This window comes from Muntiacus reevesi, chromosome 6 (assembly GCF_963930625.1).
Source record: "Muntiacus reevesi chromosome 6, mMunRee1.1, whole genome shotgun sequence".
Taxonomy (NCBI): Eukaryota; Metazoa; Chordata; class Mammalia; order Artiodactyla; family Cervidae; genus Muntiacus; species Muntiacus reevesi.
In genome coordinates, this window is record NC_089254.1 from 87,349,058 (window position 1) to 87,371,415 (window position 22,358).

Below are 22,358 nucleotides of genomic sequence, written 5' to 3' on the forward strand. Positions count from 1 at the left end.
CTGGGATCACCTGTCCTGCCTGAGACAGCCACCTCCCTGAGGGGAGGGCATTCCGTGGCCTCCCAGCCTGGGGGCTGAGGCTCAGTGATTTCCTCCGCTGCCTTGGGCGCTGCGCAGGAGAGAGGATGAGAGGCTCTTGGGGGAGACTACCTCTCTTCCATTCTCCCAATACACAAAAAGGAAAAGAGGGGTTATATGGGAGGGGAGACTCTCGCCACTCCTGCATTTTGCCAAGAAGTCCCCTCTGTGCTGTACCTCCTTGAGCTGCCCTGAGTCAGCACCCAGAGCATGCCGCCCCCAGCTGTGCGTCCTCCCCGGTTCCGGTTCCGGTTCCGTATCTTCAAGTTCTCTTGCCCTGAGTGCCCCTGGCGGCCTTGTTGCAGCTCGCCTTTTCCTGGAGGCAGCCCCCAGCACACTCCGCCCCCACCCTACCATGAAGAAGGCTACAGGAGGGGCCCTTGGTCTTCTCAGTGTCACCCCCAGACTCAGAGCCACTGGACATCCGTCTTGGCTCCTGGAGCAGGAGAGGCCGGACAGCAAATGAAGCCCCATGGTGGCTGGCATTTCCTCTCGTCTTCTAGCTGAGCTCTCGGATGTTCTTCCCCAGACACACACGTTACTTTCAGAAGGCTGATTGGCTGGGGAGGGCCTGGACAAGTGAGTCGTCCTCTCTGTAAGAACATCAGCCCTGCCTGCCTTTCTCTCCTCTCACTTCCTGCACACCCACCCCCCTCACCTGGCTGGCCCCACATGGCTCCCCCGGGCAGACGGTGCCTCACTGCCTGGAGTGGGAGAATGACTCAGCCCCCTCCGCCCACTTGATTGAAGCAGCTCCTGTGTTAAGCTGGACAGAATCCAGACAAGGAAAGAAGGGGACCAGTTGGGGTGGTAGGTTAGGGATTGAGAATATGTTTGTGGTGGGGGCCAAGATGATCCAGCCACTAGGAAAAGGGCTATGAGCAACGAAACATGCACGCTGCCACTGTCGCCTTCCCTCCCTGAGTTAGAAGCCTGCCCCGCGTCTCCCCTTTTCTCCTCTCTCCTTCTCCCCTTCCCCACTCCCTGCAGCCACAGCCGGGAAGGGTGAGACCACAGCCTGCCTGGGTGGGAACTGAGGTGTGTGTGCTGCCTAGGACAGGAGCACTTCCTCAGTAATTAGGAGATGTGCAAATTAACAGCCTGTGCCATTTGTATTAATTTGGTAAATAAGCCAGAACAATTTCATTAGTGGCACATTAATGTGCTCGGGAGCAGGAGGACATGTCCCACTGTGAGGCGGGCAGCAGGGCCCTCGGACAACCCGGGACCAGTGGGTCTAGCTGCTTTCCCTCTGGGCGTGGCTGGCCGGGCCACACCCCCTGATTCGCCCTTTGGTGGAGAAGGATTCCCCAGCCCCAGCCCCGCTCACTCTGATTGACCGCCTCTTCCCTCACCTGCCTCTCTGAGTAAGAACCAAGGGAACTGGGCTCAGCCAAGCAGACCTGCTGCTGGTTGTAAGTGGCCTGACTGCTGTCAGCTGGCCCTGAGCCGAAGGAAGTGGATGCTGTTGTACAGCGCCAAAAACTCATGGTCGGAGTTAGAATTTGAGCCCAGGTCTGTCTGACTGCAGGATTCATGCTCTTTCTACCACCTCCTGGCCCAGTCAGTACACCCAGCTCTGGGGCAGATTTAGAGAAGAAGCTTTGCTCCCATTGGAGCTGACAGTCTGAGTGCATGCTAAGTTGCTTCAGTGTCGGTGACCCCATGGACTTTAGCCCTTGTCAGGCTTCTCTGTCCATGGGATTGATTCTCCAGGCGAGAATACTGGAGTGAGTTGCCATGCCCTCCTCCAGGGAATCTTCCCAACCCAGGGATCAAACAAAAGTCTCATGTCTCCTGCGTTGGCAGGCAGGTTCTTTACCACTAGCACCATTTTAGCTGGTGAATAGGGACATTTTGAAATAACTGCTCCTCCCCAGGAAGTAAATAATTGAGGAAGCATTTGTGTGTCAAGCACCCTTTTAAGTGTTTAACATACTTACATTGGCTCATTTAGTCATCAAAACACATCTTTTGAGATAGGTACTATCACAATTCCAAGATAATTGATTCACCAGAAGCCAAGCAGGTGGTGAGTAAATGTCTCTGCTCCGGAGTCCGTGGTCTTAACTCTGGTCCCTGAGTGTCAGAGGGAGATATCCGGGCCAAGTGTTCAGTTCACTGCAGGCCAAGGTTAGGGAAGCCGTCACAGGAAGATGGTGTTGGATCTGGAAGAGCTCAGCTCCCAGGGCCTAGTTCAGAACTGCAAAATCCCCACCCACTCTGCCAGCATCGGGAGCAGAGGACGAGAGACGCCAGCAGGTCAGCAGAGCATCCAGGATATCCCTTGTGGGTCTGCCCTTTAGACATCTAGGCTCTTGCTTCTGTCTTAACCAGAGTTATCACCAAGCCACCCCCTCCACGTGACACCCCCTGCTCATAGCCTCTCCTCCCCCCAGTTCCATGTGCTCCTAGGTCCCAGCATTTGGCTTCAATATGAACATTGAGGATGGGGAATGAGGAAAGCCATCATCTGTCCCTTGCCGACATTGCTTGTGTCCACGTGTACCCCGTGAGCCCTCGCTATTATCACCTGCCTATATACACACCAAATGCCCACATGAAGTGCTGTGGCAGCCCATGGGGATCACCCAAGGCCTGACCTCCCTGATGTCAGTGCCGTTGCAGGAACCTCCCAAGCCAGTGGGCAGAGAGTCCAGGTCTCTTCCTGAAACACTCCAAGATGCCGAAGAGACAGGCAGCCATGTTGTCTAGCGCTTCTCACTTTACACCGCACTCCATGAGCAGTGTCTCACTAACACTTAGGGTAGCCAGAAAGAGACCAAAAGAGGTTTCTTGTGTACTTAACAAGAAAGAGTCTCCCCTAATTCCTATCTGCAGTTGGAGGCAACTTGCAGGAAATTTCTGCTCATAGTCTGTATACCAGAGATCAAACCAGTCAGTCCTAAAGGAAATCAACCCTGAATATTCATTGGAAGGACTGATGCTGAAGCTGAAGCTGAAGCTCCAGTACTTTGGCCACCTGATGGGAAGAACTGACTCACTGGAAAAGACCCTGATGCTGGGCAAGATTGAAGGCAGGAGGAGAAGGGGATGACAGAGGATGAGATGGTTAGATGGCATCACTGACTCGATGGAAATGAGTTTGAGCAAGCTCCAGGTGATGGACAGGAAAGCCTGGCATGTTACAAAGAGTTGGACACGACTTAGCGACTAAACAACAGCAACATCTGTGTATGATCAGTCCTAATTATACGTGAGCCCATATTTTCTGATTCACTCACTTGCTAAAATTTGTTACCTCCGTCAGTACCCCTACCACTTTTTGGATCATTTTTGAACTTGCATAGAGTAGCGAGTCTCCCGGGGAGTACATTTCCAGCTGAGGCTGCACGCGCGGTGGCTCTGCCTTCTTATTTCAGCTGTCATCCTGCAAACAAGTGTCCTACTCATGGTCTGCTTAGCACCGAGGTTTTCAGGGTTTTTGCACTTTATGTTGTAGTTAAAAATGGCCTCCAAGCATAGTGCTGAAGTGCTGTCTAGTGTTCCTGAGAGCAGGACGGCTGTGATTTGCCTTAAGGAGAAAATCCATGTGTTAGATAAGCTTTATTCAGGCATGAGTGACAGCGCTCTTGGCTGTAAGTTCGATGTTAATGAATCATCGGTATGTATTAAATACGGTGTCTTTAAACAGGAGCCCTCGTCGAAGCAGGTTAGGTATTGATAAGTTGATAGAAATGTGGCTGGAGTCTTGTAGGAACCTAACCCTGTGTTTCCCCAGGAGGCAGTGGTCCAGGATTCCCTAATTCCTTGTTCATGGTAACTTTATAGCAATAAGCACCACAGATAACTAGAGAGAGACAGAGAATGTATATGTATTTTTAATTAGGAGAAAAATACCAGAAATTTGATGAGTCTTAAGAGTAAGTCTTAAAGTTGAACAGAGAAATGGAGCTTTTACAGATATGAAGAGCTGAAAGTGTTAGTCAGTCATGTCCAACTATTTTTGACCCCATGGGCTGTAACCCGCCAGGCCCCTCTGTCCATGGAATTCTCCAGGCAAGAAAACAGGAGTGGTCGCCATTTCCTTCTCCAGGGGATCTTCCCGACCCAGGGATTGAACCTGGGTCTCCTGCACTGAAGGCAGATTCTTTACTGCCTGAGCCACCAGGGAAGCCCGTCACAGATACGGACCCATGTAATTTTATAGTCAAGTCACAAATTTTCAGCAGTGAGTGTGGAAGAGAGACATGATGAAGGATGAACATGTAGACCAACCTGGGAGTGCCTGCTACACTCTCTGCTTGGTCCCCATGTAGAGTCAAGACTTCAGTCTTCACCCTGAACCCTCTGCGCATCTAGGCTGGGGCATGTCCAGCAAGGCCAGAAGCCCAGAGACCCAGGTGCAGCAGGAACAGTGGCCCAGCCCCAACCCTCCTCTAAGACCAGCCTACCTTCCCTAAAGCCCCATTGTTTGAATGAGAAATTACTGTGGTGGCAGCAGCTGTGATAAAAGGAGGAGCGGGGACCCACAGGCGACAGCTTTATCTCTCCCTCTACAGCCCAAGATGGATTGGGCAGCAGCATGGCACCCAGGGCCAGAGATTTCTTTCCTCTGCGGCCGGCTGGGCCCAGGGGCTTGTCAAGCCCAAGTTAGCGTATCGATTGCCAGCAGGGAGAGGCTGGGTACGTGTGAAGCTAGGGCTCACCTGCCAAGAGAGCCTGGCTGCTCCCCAGCGGTGTTGGCCCCAGCTGTGGCTGCTTAGTCACTCACCGGTGTCTCCCCCTGGCAGGAACCTTGAGAGGCCGGCATCTGGTTTGTGGCCTCGGAGGGTGAGGTGTGAATTAGACGTTGGTGAGTAGGGTCTGAGCCTGGGCATCTGACAGGAGAGATGGATGGCACCTGTCTGGTCGCCTCTGCAGCTCATGTCTCAGGCCCTTACCTCCACCACAGGAATCTGGTGTGAGAGGAAGCCACGGGCTTCTCGTCACAGCTGCAGCAGCCCACCACGAGCCCTGGGGACTGGAGGGAGGTCTCGTGCTTGATCAGGGCAGCCATCCTGGCTTTAGGAAGAGGACACCTGGCAACGAACACAGTGGAAGGGGACAAGAGGCACTGGCATGGGCCTGGGAACTGTACCAATTTGACTTGCTTTCAGCTGAGCACGAGGAGGTGTTTCGGGAGCCCCCAAATGCAAAGAAGCCCTGTGGATTGGTGGTAGGAGCCAGCATCGGCACCCCCACTCTACCCACTGCCTCATGAGCCCCCAAACACAAGGCAGGCAGTCCTCTACTCCTCCCAGAAGTCGTCTGGGATCAGCTGCCCCTTGGTCTTAGCATGCTCGATAAAGCGCAGCAAATGAAGAAGAGGTGGTCTTCCCATGTGTTCTCCTTCCATCCCTGTTCTCGTCTGAGTCCAACAAGCCTGCAGCCTCTTCCTCCACCATTAGCTCTCCCACTGTCGGGATGCCCCGTGCTCCAGCACCCAGGGCATTTGCAAGGTGGCAGAGGGCTCTTCGGGCAGTTTGTCACTCACTCCAGTGAATTTACTGGCCAGCAAGCTCTTGAGGCACCTGTGCTTTATCATGTACCATTTTGCCCACCTGTTCTCTGCCACACACACAGGTCCTGCCAATGAATTAATTGCCAGGATTTAGAGAAAGGGGAAACCAGTTTTGCCATCTACAGTTGCGGGTCCTCCCTTCCTCCAGCCCTCAGCAGCGTGGTGCCCGTGTGGGGTGGACAACACCCAACAGAGCCTGGAACTCCCACCCTGGCTCCACCAGGGGGGGCAGGGTCCAGGGTCCTGGGTGATGGTGGAGCCGGCCTTAACCCAGTGGACAGTGTGGGGAGGGGTCAGGGGTGTGGCTGGAGGAAGGATGCTCTTGAGACAGGGCTGTGGGGAGAGGAGGGGAGGCGCCCAGGAGGCAGTGGAGAAAGAAGGCAAGCAGGGCAGCCTGGCCTCTGCTCTCAGCTCTGCCCCTTTCGGGCCCCACTGCCCCTGTGTCTCAGTTTCCCCACTAACAAAATCAAGCTGGGTCAGGTGAGTATAACACCTTCTTTTTCTAGCTCTAATAAACTTTGTATCCCTTTCTACAGCACACCCCCACTTCAGGCATCGTTGAGCCTGCATTCCGCCTGAAAGGGTCACGGAGGGCTTCATGTAGGGAGAGAGTGTTCGCGAACAGGAAGAACACCTAGCGGAGTCCTAACTCTGCCGGGAGAGATGCTGGGGACGTGACTCCCAGTGAGGAAATAGAGGCTGCTTGGGTGCGCAGAGGGAGGGCAGAGCGGGGAACCAAGAGCAGGACCAGGAAGGCGGGACGCCGGGTCCTTCCTATTCATGTCCTCGGTAGCTGCCACTGGCTCTGGCCCAGGCTTCAGAGAACTCCCAGGTATTTAGACATTCATTTTATTGCTTAATCGAGCTTGAAGCCGTTTAAATGAATACAAGTTTTTACGTTTAGCAGTGAAGGTTTTTACAGGCCCCTTTAGCAGGGGAAGAGGTTGGGAGAGAAGCCGAGAAGGAATTCCTCCTGGGCCACTGCCTTCATGAGGCGGAGCAGCATTCGTGCTGGGTCGGGGGTCCCTGGGCTCTGCAGGGATCCTGCCGGCTCTGGGGATCAGCCACTGTGCTCGGCCCCGAAGTCTGGGCTGATGGCGGTGAGCACACCCCTACGAAGGCGTAACCTCCAGCTGGAATCACCCCCCAACTACCCCTGCGCGTCGGGGCGCTTTCTGCCCACCTGCCCCCGTCCCCCCTCCTCACCTGGCTCTCATCCCACTGCTTTTATTGCCTTCATTAAGCATGACTTCATTCAGCTCTTCCAGGAAGAACACGCGTTCTCCCCTCCTTGGGGATTGCCTTGCTCTCCACTTCCACCCAAGGCTTGCCTGTCTTCCTAGCAGAGCTGGGGCTCAGTGGGTGCTGAAGAGAGGGGTAGGTGTTGCCTGACTCACCCCTGACCTTTAGCTGTGTACACACACAAACACACACACAAACACTTAAAACTAAGGAGAGTCAAGTTTTCCCTAGTAGCTCTCTGCCAAGAGGAAGGGGAGGGGATTTGAGGAAAGGGGAGTTGTGAAGTTGCTTTGTCGGTGACACATCTATCAATGGCGAGTCTGGGGTGCAAGAAGCTGAAAAGAGTAGCCCAGCTCACAGCACTGAGGTGAAGGGTTCTCAGACGCTCTCACCCGCTCGCGCTCTGACTCACCGTGGCAGCTGTTCCTGACCGTGGTGGCAGTGGCCCCGGGGCCGCCCTCCTCCCCTGCCCACCCCAGGCCCCCACTGCTAGCTGACACCCCCCTTTCTGCTCCCTAGGTAGAGGTGGAGGTGGAGAGCATGGACAAGGCCGGCAACTTCATCGGCTGGCTGCACATCGACGGCGCCAACCTGTCCGTCTTGCTGGTGGAGCACGCGCTCTCCAAGGTCCACTTCACCGCCGAGCGCAGCGCCTACTACAAATCCCTGCTGTCTGCCGAGGAGGCCGCCAAGCAGAAGAAGGAGAAGGTAGGCTGTGGAACGGGGCCGGGGCCCGGTGGGGAAGGAGCGGCTGCCCTCTCTCGCCCTCCCTTCCCCCCACACCAGCACTGCTGCATCCATACGACAGACAGAAGGGCTTCTGTCCCCCGTCAACTGAGTGACTCTGGCTGGTGTTGGTGTCAGACCCCAAGCTGAGGCAGGCCCCGGACCCTCTCTGAGCGCCCCTGTCCACCACCCCGGCTCTGGTGGGCTTGACACGGGAAGCTGCCTGGACGATGACCTTGGAGCCCAGGGTCACCTAAGACCAGAGGCCTTCCTTCCCCCGCCCTGACCCTCCAGTACTCTCGGAGGGGCCGGGTGGCCTGCAGCCCACGTCTGAATTTCCTTCACATTGCCCTGCAGGGAAGCCCATTTTGGAAGCTGCCCCAGGAGATGCATAAAGCTGTTAGGACAGCAGATTTACAGCCCATCAGTCTGGGCAGACACTGCATTGAAGAGACAAGGGGGGTGGGTCGGAAAGCAGCTTTTGGAAACAAATGGACGATTAAGGAACCCAGCAGTTTGGTGATGGGAGCCGGGCTCGGCAGCCCCCTGCCACTACCCCCACAGCCTGTCGCCACTGACTTACGGCTCAGCCCCAATAATGGGGATAAATCAGCTGGCCACCAATTTGTCAGGGCTTCTCGGAGCTTGAGGAGGATTTCATGGGACAGCCGTGCTGAGCCATAAATTTGTTCCAGGAATAAATGTTTCCTTCCCCATGGGGCAGCCATCTGGCTTACAACTCGCCTCTCAGAGCCAAGGCCCAGACACCTGCCAAAAGGAGTGGGGGGCCCCGGGGCCCAGAAGCCTCTGGCTTCTCCCACCTCTCCTCTGAGAGAGCATCACACTTCCCCCAGGGGCCAGGCACCAGGTGCTGGAGGACTTCTGAGATCTCTGTGTCTCTTAGTCTCATCCCCTAGGATTAGGACAGGTGATCGACCCTACTAGAGCTGAAAGGACTCCGGGGAGAAGTGGCTCCAAAGGCCAAGACAGGTGGAAGAGACTGCCCACGTCTTGGAGGGGCGAGCAGGCCACCACGGGGCCTCTGGGGAGGATTCCTCTTCTGTCCCAATTCTGCTTCCATTACAGCTCCCATTATAGCCTGTCTTCCTGGAGTAATGGGGAAGCAGGCAGCCTCAGCTCCTACAGCGAAGGTACTTCCTCTTGGGTTTCCTTTCTGTGACAGCTTAACTTAAGACTGATACCCACCGTGTCCTCTGCTCGCTGCAGGGAATGGAGGAGAGGTGGTGCAGAGGTGGAACGAGTTAACAGCTGTGGGACATTTCAGCAAACACCCACCTCTAAGGCCCAGATTCTGACAGTATCTCTGCCCCCTGGCCCTACTCCCTGGCTACTCGGCACCTGAGCCTGGAAGCCTTCTCTTCAGATCTGAGTAACCTTCTGCCGTCTGAGGGTAGAGACCCCAGAGGGACCGAGGAAAGGACAGAGAAGGGAGTCTGGCCGAAGCGTGGTCCCTTGCTTAGGTGCTGAGCCAGGCATCACTATTTACTACGCAGTGGATTTGTCTGGAAGAACCCAAGTCGTCATTTCTCTGGTGCCACGTGATGGTGCTGAGGAGTAATTACCAGTGATTAATTACTTACACAGGCTGCGTGGTTTTATTCCAGTCCAATTAAAATGCAGCACACCACTCTCAGGGCGAGGGCCCGCCCGCCTCCTGGGGCCCTCCTGCACATCCCCTCCTCCTTGAGGCCTGGGGGAACCTAGCCCGAGCTCCCTCCTCCTGGTGGGGCTGCTCTCTGGGAACAGCGTGGGCAGAGCCTTGCAGCAGCCCTCCGAGTTAGCTGGACTCAGACGGGAGAATCTGGTGGTCAGCTGGGCAGCAGTCAACTTCGTATCTGAGGTGTCCCCAGGATCCCCAGCTGGCCCTGCCGGTGACCCCATGAGAGCTGCCTTAGCTGTCGAGAGACCTGACCTGAGACGGCATCTGGGGTTAAGAGATCATCATGGTCCCTGTGGGCTGAGAGCCAAACGGAGAGATTTTGTGAAACCAGGGGCACACAGAAGTCTTGTGTGATTATATGCCTGTGAGGAGGTCTGAATGAGGAACCCCAACAATGCTGTGTTCCCCACTCAGAATTTAGCTGCCTCCCTACAAGACCTGATCCCCCTGCGCCTTGCTGTCTCGTCTCCTCAGTGAAGAGGCTAGTCTGTAGGAGGCTGGTGCAGGGTTCCCCCTCCCCCTCCTCTAGGGATCCTGGGCAGGTCTGAGGGCCAGAGAGGGAGCCTCAGAGGGCAGCTGTCTGTCCCCCAGACCCCCTGCCCCACTCGTACCTCGGCAGGGCCCTTGACAGGCCTGGATTGGCCATCGATTGGCTTTTATTGAGCTTAGCTTCCCACTGCGGGCTTGCAGGCCTTCACCACCCTGGCCGCACGCCAGCCCCTCCTCTGGTATTAAATAGGATTTAGAAAGGAAAGGTTCCATGCAGTGGAACCTCGGGTCCACACGGCCTGCAGCCTGCCAGGAGGAAGACCCGGGGCTCCCCCGGGAGGAAGTGCGGGGGAGTGGGGGGTGGAGGGTGGGCGAGGGCAGGGTGAGGACAGAAGAGACTGCCTCTCCTCTGCTGCTGAGCTGGCCCCCGGGGTGCAGGGGATCTGAGCAGGACAGGAAGTGACTGACCCAGCAGTGCGGAGCGGGGGAGGGAGGGGGCTTCCTGCCCACTGGCCCCCGGGATCTGTAGCCAGGGCCACCGAGGGGTCACAGAGGGTGTCTGGCTGACATGTGTGCCCCTCCCTGCCCAGGTTCTGCAGAGAGACGACCGCAGTCGGCTCGCCCTTGTTCTGAGGGTGGGGACCTGCCCTCCAGCTGACTGACTCCTTCCCACCACAAAGCTGTCTGACTGGGCCACACTCACCAGCTTCTGCAGGGACCCTGCAGGGCTCTGTGACTGAGGGCCAGGCCTGCCCTCTTAGAAATGGAGCGCTCCATCTGAGGAGCAGCCTCCCTTCTGGCCTGGGGCAGCCTCAGGCTTCCAGTGTGTTCTCACCCCCGGAGGCGGCAGCGTCCTCTGCTCCCCGCCTGCCCGCTGCCCTGTGAGCTGTGGGACCCCATAGGACGGGCCTCTGTCTGCCTCCTGGTAGGAAAGGGGCCCGAGGACCACCCCGAGGCTCTGTCCGCATCATCCCTGACCTCCACCCCGCTGCCCCCTGAACCTGCCAGGGAATACGCCCCACCTTCTGTCTCCAGGAGGAAACCTGACGCTGTCGCCTGAGGCACCTTGGCTTGAGGAGTTTCTACTCAGCCCTGTTGCAATTCTCTCCACGAGGCAGAGGAGCCTCCCTCCCCTCCAGCCGAGGGGTTAGGATGGGGGCCGGCTCCCGAACCAGCGCAGGGGCCCCAGGAAAGGCAGGAAACAAGAGCGGAGGGAGGCCCTGACTTGGTCTGCGGCGGTAGGGGCACAGCCTGGAGAGTGGTGCTGGTGGGGATGGCGCAGAGGGTAGACTGCTGGGCCAGGAATGCCCCTGGCGAGTCTCCGCCACTCCCTGGCAGCCTCCCCCCCAGGCTCAGAAAGTCCCTGTTGCTCATTCCAGTTCCCGGGGCCCAGGCCTCTCCCTCCAGTGAAAGGACACGCACTCGTGCCACATTAGAGGCAGGACCATGCTTTCAGCGGGTGTCGTCCAGAGTGGTTCAGTAGTTCCAGCTTTCATATGCTTCCTGGTGCACTGCCCCACCACGCCCCAGGAGTCTGTGTGTAGCAGAAGGGTCACGTGGCCCAGCTACCACCTCTTGCAGGGGAAGAAAAGGAGACTCAGAGAAGGCATGTGACTTGACTGAGGTCACACAGCAAATTAAAGGGGAAAATGAAAGGACCAGAGTCCACAACTCCCACCTACGACTTTTCCCACTGTTCATTGCTGCCTTTTGTATTTTGTGTTCAGGGGCCCAGGCGATGCCAAAATTCCCCTTGAAAGGCTCTAGGGCCCAGCCCCCTGTGTTCAAATCCTGGTTCTGCTACGTCTAGCAAGCCTGTGTGCCTCGGTTTCTTCGTTTGTAAAATCGGCGGTAATGTTGATCCCTTTTGAAAAGGTTGCTGTGAGGATTAGATGAGCTAGTACTTGGGTAACGTTTAGTGCGGCCCCGAGTGAGCATATAAGGTTTGGGCTAATAACTTCTGTCACCGCCCGCCCGAGTCCTGTATGTGTGGGACCCAGTGTGTGGTCCAGCCCCCCGGACTCCCCAAGCCCCTTTCTGCCGTCCGGCTGGAAAGCCATCTCCCTCCCTTGCTCTGACAGGCCTCACTACTGGGATAATCTCCTGGCCGCGGGATTGGACTTGACGCGCTGTCACCCCGCATCAGCTTCTGAGCACTGCAGCCCTGACAGTGCAGGGCTGGGGGAGGGAGGGAGAGGGAAGGATGGAGGGCGGCGGCCCAGCTTCCGAACCGGGGTCAGAGCAACCTCCGTGGGGTGCGGAGGACGGGCATCCTCGCACAGTGGCGGCCTTCCCCTCCGCGGCCCAGCGCCGTCGCTTGGGGAGCCTTAGGAGCGCCCGTGGCCTTGTGACAGTGGGAGGGCCTGGGGCATTCAGTGACCCTCACGGGGGTGAGGGAAGGGGACAGGGACTGGTCACCACCACAGGGCCAAGGGGTTCATGCCTGTGTGTGTGAGAGTTGCTGCGAGTCTTGAGTTTTGATTCCCTTTCCCTGGGACCCTTAGAGCACATCCTGATGGGCAGGCAGGGAGGGGTACCCTGGCACCTTCATTCCCAGGAAGATCCCCAGTTGTTCTGGATACCTCAGAGTTTGGGAGCTGCTGGACTGGAAGTTCCCCCACCGCCATGTCTGCCCTCCAGGGACTCAGACCAGCATGATGCAACATCACCCCCCACACTCACTCACCCCCACACTCGTGGTTCCCCCTGCCCAGAGCCCCTTTCCTGGCGTCCTTTCTGACTTCACTTCCTGAACCCCTCACCTCCCCTCTGCTGACCACACGTGCAGGTCTGGGCCCACTACGAGGAGCAGCCCGTGGAGGAGGTGATGCCTGTGCTGGAGGAGAAGGAGCGCTCGGCCAGCTACAAGCCGGTGTTTGTGACGGAGATCACCGATGACCTGCACTTCTATGTGCAGGATGTGGAGACAGGTGAGCACACACCTGGCCCTGTTTCCACCACCCCACGGCTACTGGCGTCGGGCTGGCCCACCTCAGGGCCCCCCTGTTGAGGCAGGGGGCGGGACCCAGGCTTCCAGGGGCCTCCCTGCCTAGCTTGCGGCTGCTGCCCACCTCCCAGGCCCCTGAGCGGCGCTCTGGGCCCAAGGTCATATTCTCAGCCGCAACGGAGGTGGCGAGGCTGAGCGGTCCTCTGAGGACTGGTGAGGTCACCAGTCCTGTCTGGGTGGTGCTCTGAGACTCTGAGGTCATTGTTTTCCTCCCAGACACCCCTGGCAGAGCTGGGCAGGAGGATGGTGCCCTCGGAGCCCGTCAGGAAGCAATGAACAGATTGTCTCCACGTGGCCGGGAAGCGCACGCCGGCTCTGCTCAGTGCCTCTGCCCTTCGGCCTCCCCCAGGAGGGCAGGGTGGGGGGAGCCTGGGCTTGTCTCTGCTGGGGTTTCTCCTCCTCCAGAGGTTCCTGTAAGCCCCGAGTGGTGACCAGTTGCCGTGGAAACAGGCGGCACTCGAGGGGAAATCATCCCCAGGAAGTCTTTCTGAAAGACCCTCCTTCTCCATCCTCCCTCTTCTCCTGCCCTCCGGGGCTGTGCACTGAGGCCAGGGTCCTCGCCCGCCGTCCTGCCCGCCCCCTGCTCTCGGCAGAGAGCTCGGGTTTCCAGAGGAGCAAGGGCAGCAGGGCCGGCTCTCACGGCAACCGCACTGGGGCCCCTCTGGCCCAGCTCCCCACCTCCACTACCTTTTCTCTGTCCATTCCTGACCTCCCTTCTCTCGTTTGCCACCCTGTGCGGGGAAACATTTTAGTTGCCATCAGAGGAAAAAGCTCTTTAAGCTACTTCTTGGTCGAGGAAACCAGGTCTTTGCAAGGCGGAGGGGGCGGGAGATGTCGGTGACATCGAGGGTGACTGTGCGGCTCTCCCTGCCCTCAGCCCCACCCCCAGGCCCACTCCAGTGGTCGGCGACCTCGTGTCAGCCACTTCCCCGCCAACGATACTGCCCATGGAAGCTGCGTTTGTGGCAATGTCACTTCACCATGGAGACTGACCATCCTGAACCTTGTGCTAGCGGGGCTGATATGAGCTGCTGAGCCTGCAGGGTTAGGTTCTCTCGTGGTCAGCAGCATTTCTGGTGAGAGGGGCCCGGCCACTGCCTGGGGAATGAAGCCAGGAGGAAACCTTCAGATCTGAAAGGTGGTCCAGGTAGGAATGAGAGCTACTCCTGAGCCCAGGAGCCGGCAAGAAGGCCCTCTGGGAGCTTGGGGAAAGGGAACTCAAAGGAGACCCTGCCCAGGGAACCCCAGCTCCCACAGGCTCTACCTGGCCTCTGGGTCCTGCCAGATTGGACTCGCTTTGAGTAAGAACAGGTGCTGGGGTGTCCAGGGGACAGAGCTTGAGGCTGAGTTCAAGGCCTCCATGTAGCCTCTGTGACCTCAGAGGCTTCCTGTATCGGTTCCGCACCCTGCCTGGCTGTCGGTGACAGCTCTCGGAAGCCAGAACACTGCACCAAGCGGCCAGCCAAGGCAGATAACAAGGAGAAAAAGGGAACTTGGGGGGAACCACATATTGTTGGAAGATTGGAGGAGCAAGTGACGTGCTGCATGGCATGCCACCTGGATGGCTGTGAGCTCGAGAAAACCCTGCCCTCCACCAAATCCATGAACAGGAACCTGGGCATGCACAGCCTCCCTCTCCTGAAACCCTTCGCCCCTCTGGGAGGCAGGGACATCCTCTGGCCGTTTTTCCCTTCTCTTAATTAAAGCCAGCCTTCGGGAAGGATCTGGTGAAGTAATGAATGCATTGCTATTGGTCCTCCATGACCAACCAGGCTTTGTCTAAGGACCTCCCAGAGGGCTTTGCTATTTGCAGAGCTGTTGCCTTGGAGCAAAATAATAATAATAATAGAGCAAGTATAACAAGATCTCATCTGTGTAGAGGAGGCTTCTAAGTCCCTGAAATTTTACTGTCTGGGCAAGAAATGCAGGCGCAGAACAGAGGGTTCACTGCCAGGCAGGGGGAGGGCAGCTGCTTCTAAAAAGTCCCTGAAACCGTCTTGTGAAGGCCAGGGCAGGGCCCGAGTGTGGACAGGCGCAAACCTGCAGACCCCTCTTCAACACAGTGCAGTTGCCAAGCACCCTGCATGGCCGGAGCTTTACGAGGTCTCAAGAGAGGCGACAGAACCAAGTGAGCTGTGGTCTGTGCCCTGAAGGAGCTCTCGGTGCAGTGGCAGAAACACAAACCAGACGGGGAATGGATAAGGCCCCCTGTGACAAGTGTGCCGATGGCTAACATGTGTCAGGCTCCTGTAACAGGGCGGCCCCGGGCCCTGAGGGTGGGGAGGAATCCCTCGCTGCCACCACACACACCCCCACCCCCCACTCCAGCACCCTCCCCCTGGAAAGCGAAGCTGGTGGAAAAAGGCTGGGTGTAGAGCTTGAATCAGAGCCAGAGGGACGTAAAGGAGAAGCCACTGGGACTAACGCTTAGCAAGAGGGTGGTGACGGGATGCGGCAGGAGGGGGCCTCTGAGAAGACCTTGGGGTTGCCACACCCAGGGACTTATCAGTCGCACGGTGGATGACCCAGGGAGAATGGTTCTGAAAAGAAAAGGCAAGGAAGGGTCCCACCCCACCCCCGTGGAAGAGGGCAGTGAGTTGGCTGGGAGGGTGGAACCACTGGCAGCGCTTGGAGGTTCAGTTCCGCACGTGTCTCTAGACGCGTCATGTCAGAGTGGCCACATCTGAACAGGCTGAGACTGGGCCCCACTCCTGGAATCGCTCCCATCTTTCACAGCCCAGATTCTGAGGTCCTTTCCTTGTGCAGGGTCGTAGGGGGCCCCCTCCTTCAGCTCCACTTTTGTCCCTGGATGACTTGGCAGAGAGCAGCTACTGTCCGTCACCACTTCTGTGGCCCAGGCCAGAGCCAACCCTGGTAGGAATGGAGAAGGCAGGTTGGCCTGGGCCTTGCTTGGTGTCCACTCACTTTCTCCACCTCCTAAACCAAAGCCCAGGAACATTCCCTGCGCATCCCCAGGGACAGCCAAGAGTGGAAGGCTGGGTCCCTCTTAGGCCTGAGATGTCTGCGAAATATCATGACCTCCTCGAGCAGGGGCCAAAGAGAACTCCCCTGCAGTTGGGGCACGCCAGTGCTGTGGGCCCCCTGCAGCAGCCCACACCCTGCCGTCCCGGGGCTCGTCTTCCACCCGGCCCCATCTAGAGGTGAGGCTCCCAGGTCTCAATCCCTCTTCCTCCCCACAGGCACCCAACTGGAGAAGCTGATGGAGAACATGCGCAATGACATTGCCAGCCACCCTCCCGTCGAGGGCTCCTACGCCCCCCGCCGGGGCGAATTCTGCATCGCCAAATTCGTGGACGGAGAATGGTAAGCCACCTGAACCCGAGCAAGGCAGAGTCTTAAGCAGGAGCAAGAGGAGGTCTGTCTCCAGGGCCCCAGCCAGCCGAAGCACCAGCCAGACTTGAGGCATTCGCCGTATCGGCCTGCCTTCCACTGAGTGGTCGCTCTTGACCTTGGCCAGCTCTCCAGTGGTCCTCTGTGTTGCCCATTTGCAACAGTGTAGCCCACAGTTTTTCTGCAGTCGGCCTCTAAGGTACAGGAGTCTCTCTCCTCTCTCCTGGGCTCTTCTGTCGCGGGTGCCCTGGCTGGCTGCAGCTCTCCATCCAGCACCCCATCACCCCGCACAGGAAAGATGATGTCAGGAGGGGGCAGGGGTGGGGAGGGGAGACGCTGGTTCCTGTGAGCCCAGACCAGCCCCCACCCTCCACCCCAGCTGTCTGGTACAGGAGTAGCAGCACTCCCAGGCTGCAGGAAGGTCACTTACGTCTCATCTACCAAGGATAGGGCCCATGGCCTTCCCAGGGTGACGAAGTGACTTGGATGCATTCCCTGCTGCGGCCTCCCAGACAGATCTGCCGGCTAATTACAGCTGCTGTTTAGTGTGCTGGGTTTAAACAGCAGACATCAATCTAGTCATTAGTCTTGTTGCTTTATGCCCCAAGGACACATTAATCTGCTCCACATGCTCCCCTCTCCCTCCCTCTGCTCCCAGCTATGCTCTGATTCCATTAGATGGGGTCCCGGTGGAGTCCGAAATCTGGCCCCCTGTGACACCCTTGGGTGTCATTCTGAGCCCTGGGCAGGGAAACACTGCACCCCCTGGCCTGCCATCGCTGAGGCTCCGGGGAGCCCAGGCTCCTCGAGGCTGTCCCTTGAGCTCTGCCCGTGATGCCATTGCAGGTACCGCGCCCGAGTGGAGAAAGTCGAGTCTCCTGCCAAAGTACACGTCTTCTACATCGACTACGGCAACGTGAGTGCGGGGTCGGAGGTGGGCGAGCAGCCCAGGAGGGGCCCCTCAACACACTGGCCCCTAGGTTAAGTCCATCTGAGCTTTACACCTCCCCCTCCTTCCCTGACAGATGGGGACCCTGTGGGCCTCTCTGCTGCTCGTCTGACTGGCCCAAGTCCTGCGTCTTAGCTCAGAGGCCTTGAGCACTGAGCGGTCTCCTGTCCAGGCCCAGTCACAGCCCCAGTTTCTCTCCTGCCCAAACTCTGAAGAGGGGGCCGTGAAGTCCTGCCCTCTACACCCCATCTCCTGGTCCACAGGGTGCCTGGGTACTGATCCCCAGTGCATCCCAAACCAGGCTTGCTGAGAAGGGACTGGTACCCCCAGGAGAAATGCCCCTTGGACTGGGCCTGGGAGTGTGTTGACCATTCCCCGCAGCAAGCAGGAGAGAAAGCTGTCCTTCAGAGCCGTGCTGCTCTGAGGACTGGTGAGGACGGTGGGGGGGAGCCATGAATAGAAAGCCCAGGGCCTGGGCCAGCCCACCACCCAGGAATACACAGAGGAGAGGATCTTGCTAACTGGGGCTGCCCTGCGCACCTGGGCCAGGACCCTGATCTTAGGGTGCTCTCCCAGCCAGGGACCCCTGCCCGCCAGCCCCGCCCCGGCCTGTGGGAAAGTGGTCAGGGAGCCGGTGTCATGGTGGGAAGGCACTGGGAAAAGTGGATCAGGTGGGCCGTGTCAGTGGGAGCCACCAGCTGGGGCACCGCCAGGCCCTGCCTCCCCGGCTTTGCTGACCCTGCAGGCCTGTGCTTGTGGAAACGGGTCCTGGGTGCGGGCGGGGGCTGAGTTAGAGTGCTCAGGAGCCTGGCCACACAAGTCGTCCCCCGAGAGCAAGGGGGCTTCCAGTGTGTGACGCCGCTGGCCCGGTGTGTCCCCTGCAGAGGGAGATCCTGCCGTCCACCCGCCTGGGCACCCTGCCGCCTGCCTTCAGCACCCGCGTGCTACCAGCTCAAGCCACGGAGTATGCCTTTGCCTTCATCCAGGTGCCCCAAGATGTGAGTCTCCACCCCTTTCTTCCTCCCAAAGGGGACCGTCCCCCGACACATGACCACTGCTGCGGCCCCAGCACGTACTCACGGGAACTAAATGCAAAGCCCTCCTGGGTCCCACCCTCCACCCCCTCGCCCACTCTAACGGGGCTGCGCCCCTACTGTGGCCCCGGCTTGGGGCTTCTGCCTCTAGCCTGCTGGGCTCTGGGCTGCAGTTGTCTCCCAGTACTTCTTCCAGCCTCAGACGGTGCCACCAGAAGTGACTGTCCCCAAACAGATCTGCCTGGGTCACACATCTGCCAGAAATCCTCCCCTGGGGCCACCCTGGCTGATGGGAGGTGGTGGAGACAGTGATGACGTTCTGTTAATCACGGGGAGAGGGGCGTGGCCAGGGAGGTCCGGTCAAGGCAAGGCGGCCTTGGAGCATCTGAGCCGGCTCCTAAGGAGCCATGCGCAGGATTGGGGAGGGGAACCTGGTAGGGAAGGGCACACTGGGTGAAGACTAGTCTGCCAGCTATAGGCAGTGGCAGGAGGTGAGTCGGGCCTTTGTCTGCCCTGGCAGGGAGGTGATTCTTTGTATCATAGGTGGGAGGGACGGGGGGAGCTGAGTGGGGAGTGAGGTGATGCTGGCACGTCTAGGCAGACTTCCTGGAGGTCCGGGACCTGGGGCCCTCACAGCTCTTGGCTGGCACCAGCCTCTCACGCTGACCTGGGTGTGTGCCCGCCGCAGGAGGATGCTCGGACCGACGCGGTGGACAGCGTGGTGCGGGACATCCAGAACACACAGTGCCTGCTCAACGTGGAGCACCTGAGTGCCGGCTGCCCGCACGTCACCCTGCAGTTTGCTGACTCCAAGGGGGATGTGGGGCTGGGCTTGGTGAAGGAGGGGCTAGTCATGGTGGAGGTGCGCAAGGAGAAGCAGTTCCAGAAAGTGGTACGTGTTGTGGGGGGCGGGACAAAAATGGTCCATGGTCCATGCTGTAGGGGTGAAGCGGCCCCTGGCGTCCCCCGCCGCCAGTGTCCCAGAGGAGGGTGGGTGCCCCCGGGAGCCGGTGAGGGAGCAGGAACGCACCATCCTGCTGCTCCTGCAGGGGGAAGATAATGGATTTGGGTTTGTTGGGGTTTTTTAAAAAAGTTAATTACTTCCTAAATTAATTGGCTGACGGTTTGGCTAAAAACTGCAGCTGCAAACTGGAGCAGAAAGTTTCGCAGAAAGTTTCCCTTTGTCCATCCCCCCTGGTGACAGGCCAGGAAGCTGTGCCAGGGGTGGCGCAGAGAGGCTCACAGCCCAGCGTGCTGTCTCTCCTATCCTCACATCCTCCTCTCCGAGCCCATCAGCAGCTCCCAGCACTCAGTCCCGCCTGAGCAACTTACCCAAAAGACTGCCACAACCCCCTCCAGCCTGTGGGGAGCTGGACCTGAGTCCCGCCTCCCTTGTTCATGAGACATATGGCCCTGGGGATCAACCATTGGACACTTGAGTCTCCCGTTCATTAAGAGAGAAGAGTGCAACCAGCCTGACTGCTCCCTAGGATGGACCACGAGCCTGGGGGCTGCCAGCTGGGGAAACACCTTACACAGCTCAGTGGTCGATCATTAGAGCCAGGCTTCACCCACTCAGCACTGTTCCCATCCCAGGTCCCCAGCCTCTCCCCACGACATGCCAGCCTCCAGGGACAGGCCAGGCTGGTGGGAACCCCCTTGCCCTCCTGCAGCACCCAGCTCCCCCACCCTCCTGAGTTGGAGGGACTCAAGTGGTAGAGTTGAAGCCAACATTCTTTTCTCTCCACTAGACCTTGATTCCCCCTTCTCCCTGCTCTTTTGCCTTTCCTCTCTCCCCGCGTGAAGAAGGGTGGTTGGTGGGTCTGTGGCTCTGGTTATGCAGGTTGATAATTTATTTGGAACAAGACTTCACTGTGGATCACTCCTGTGTCTTGTCTGGACAGGAGGGGCCTGACCCCTAGTCTCCCCGCAGTTTCTTGAATCACTCCTAGAAGTTAGCTTAAGTTTCACTATAAACCTGGAGATCTTAGTGTCCCTTATATGGAACTACCCATAATGTTTCTGGTGTCTGTGTGAGTGTAAAGTCGCTTCAGTCGTGTCCAACCCTGCAATTCTATGGACTGCAGCCCACCAGTCTCCTCTGTTCATGGGATTCTCCAGGCAAGAATATGGTGTCAAGAAACATCTAATGTGTTTGTTCATTCACTTACTCATTCTTTCTGTAAATGTTTACTGAGGATCTGCAAATCTCTGAATAAGAGACATTCCTGCCCCCATGGAACTTGCATTCAAGCATGAGTTGGCAAAGAATAAAATAAGTCAACAAAATTAGACATCAGACGATGAGTGCAATGGAAAAAGAGAAAGTAGAAGTAAAGGGAACCAGGAATGTGGGGGAGTGGTCATAATTTTAAAAGGGGGTTATATGAGGTCTCATTAAGAAGGTGACTCTTAACCAGAGGCTTGAGCAGGTGGGAGAGGTAGCCAGGTGGACAGGGGAGAGAAGCATGTTTCAGGCAATTGGAACAGCCAGTGCAGAGTCTGGAAAGAGCAAGGAGAAAGTGACTGCACTTGGATTTTCCTCAGAGGGAGCTGGGAACCCCTTGAGCAGGGGAGTGATATGACCAGACCTGGGCCTCTGCCAGGCCCCTCTGGCCGCTCAGCTGCAAGTACCTGCACCTTGACCATCCATCCCGTTGTTTTCTTGTCCCCCGCAGATCACAGAATACCTGAACGCCCAGGAGTCAGCCAAGAGCGCCAGGGTGAGTTTTCGCCTCAGGAGCCCCAGAGGGTGCTGGGAGAGGGGCTTTGGCCGTCTGGGTTCCAGCCTGTCCTGCCTTCCCTGACGAGCCATTTGCTGTTTTCTCACAGCTGAACCTGTGGCGCTACGGAGACTTCCGAGCTGATGATGCAGATGAGTTTGGCTACAGTCGCTAAGAAGGGCACCGGGTCTGACCCCCAGCACCGCTCACGCCAGCACCCCTTCCTCTGCCGGGAGGGTGTTTTCAGCTCCAGACCTCAAATCGGGGGCATAGATTGGGTCCAGCTTTGCTTCAGTGTCTGGGAATGTCTCGCAGGGCGGCATCTGGGCAGGGGGCGGGGAGAGCCCCCCTGCCACGGCTTTCGGGGGCAGGCATTGTCTTCCAAGAGGACAGGCACTGCCCTCCGCTGTCTCTCCCAGCTGATTTTGTTTCTATTTGGAGGTTTGTGGGGTTTTTGTTCTTTTTTTTTTTTTAATTGTCCTCAAATCAGGAAGAAACATGAAAGACTTTGTCCTTTGGGGGCTTAATCCTGGCCCCGAGGCCGGCTGCCGACTGGCACCCCACGTCCGTCCCAGACCGCCCTTCTCCCCGGCTCTCTGTCCAGCTGTTGATTATGTGATTTTTCTGATACGTCCATTCTCAAATGCCAGCGTGTCCACATCTGCCCCTTTGCCCAGCCCTCCCATTTTCTGTATTTAAAGCTTTTGAGGCCCAATAAAATAGTACATGCTGTCTGCAGCTCTTATTGGTGATGGTGGAGCCCAGAATCTCAACAGCTCCAGCCAGGAGGTGACCTGGACACTCAAATGACCCCCAAGGTCTAATCCATGTACCTGACCAGCTCCCTGAAAACAGCCAGTCACAGGAAGCAGGGCAGTCCTTTGGAGCAACTCCTGGGGCCTGGGGGGTATACCTGGCACCATGGCTGTCGTGCAGAAGCCTGCAGGTCTTCTCTTTTGACTCATCTACACATGACTGCTCTCAAGAACCTCAGCAGCTCAGCATACAGTGCCCAGGCGAGAGCTTGCTGGGCCTTTCCTTTGGCCGGACGAACCAGCGCCCCTCAAGGGGCCAGCAGGGTCTCACTGAGGGAAGTGAGGCGAGTTCTGGCTTCCTGCTGCAGCGGAAGGAAAGGCTAATGCCCAGACTGGCGCAGTGCACTGAGATTGAGGCCCCTGGCTTCTACCCGGATCCCTCCAGTGTCCACTGGAGAACAAGGGGCTCCGAGAGGGGTCAGGGCCCAGGCCGAGGAGAGCCAGTCTCTCCAGGTTAGCTCTGGCTCTGTTTGACTTGACAGGGTGCCCGCAACCCCAGACTACTCCTAGGCCCCGAGGGGGCACCCTGAGCGTGGCTGCTGCGATGTGTGTGGTGAGATGCCCCCGTGCTTCTCGGGGTGAGAAAGCAGGTGTGCATGTGTTGTGGAGCTCATCGCTCCAGCACCCATGATGTCCAGGGAACCTGCCTGTTCCCCCAGACTCCAGAGCCCCATCCCTGTGGCCCTGACCTTCCTAGGCACGTACTCACATGGTGGCCTGTCTTCTTGGCAGCCCCACT

At 57.8% G+C, this 22,358-nt stretch overlaps 1 protein-coding gene across 1 annotated transcript in view; it reads left to right on the plus strand.

Annotated features, from left to right (window-relative positions):
- The window catches only part of SND1 (staphylococcal nuclease and tudor domain containing 1), a 414,314-nt gene extending 392,778 nt beyond the window's left edge, over window positions 1–21,536 (plus strand). The window contains exons 17-24 of the mRNA XM_065939612.1: window positions 7,364–7,552; window positions 12,529–12,670; window positions 15,948–16,071; window positions 16,945–17,014; window positions 17,932–18,045; window positions 18,770–18,973; window positions 20,760–20,804; window positions 20,914–21,536. Coding sequence (XP_065795684.1) covers window positions 7,364–7,552; window positions 12,529–12,670; window positions 15,948–16,071; window positions 16,945–17,014; window positions 17,932–18,045; window positions 18,770–18,973; window positions 20,760–20,804; window positions 20,914–20,979 — 954 coding nt within the window. The 3' untranslated portion in view covers window positions 20,980–21,536. The remainder of the gene's footprint in view (window positions 1–7,363; window positions 7,553–12,528; window positions 12,671–15,947; window positions 16,072–16,944; window positions 17,015–17,931; window positions 18,046–18,769; window positions 18,974–20,759; window positions 20,805–20,913) is intronic.
- Window positions 21,537–22,358: the final 822 nt, after the last annotated feature.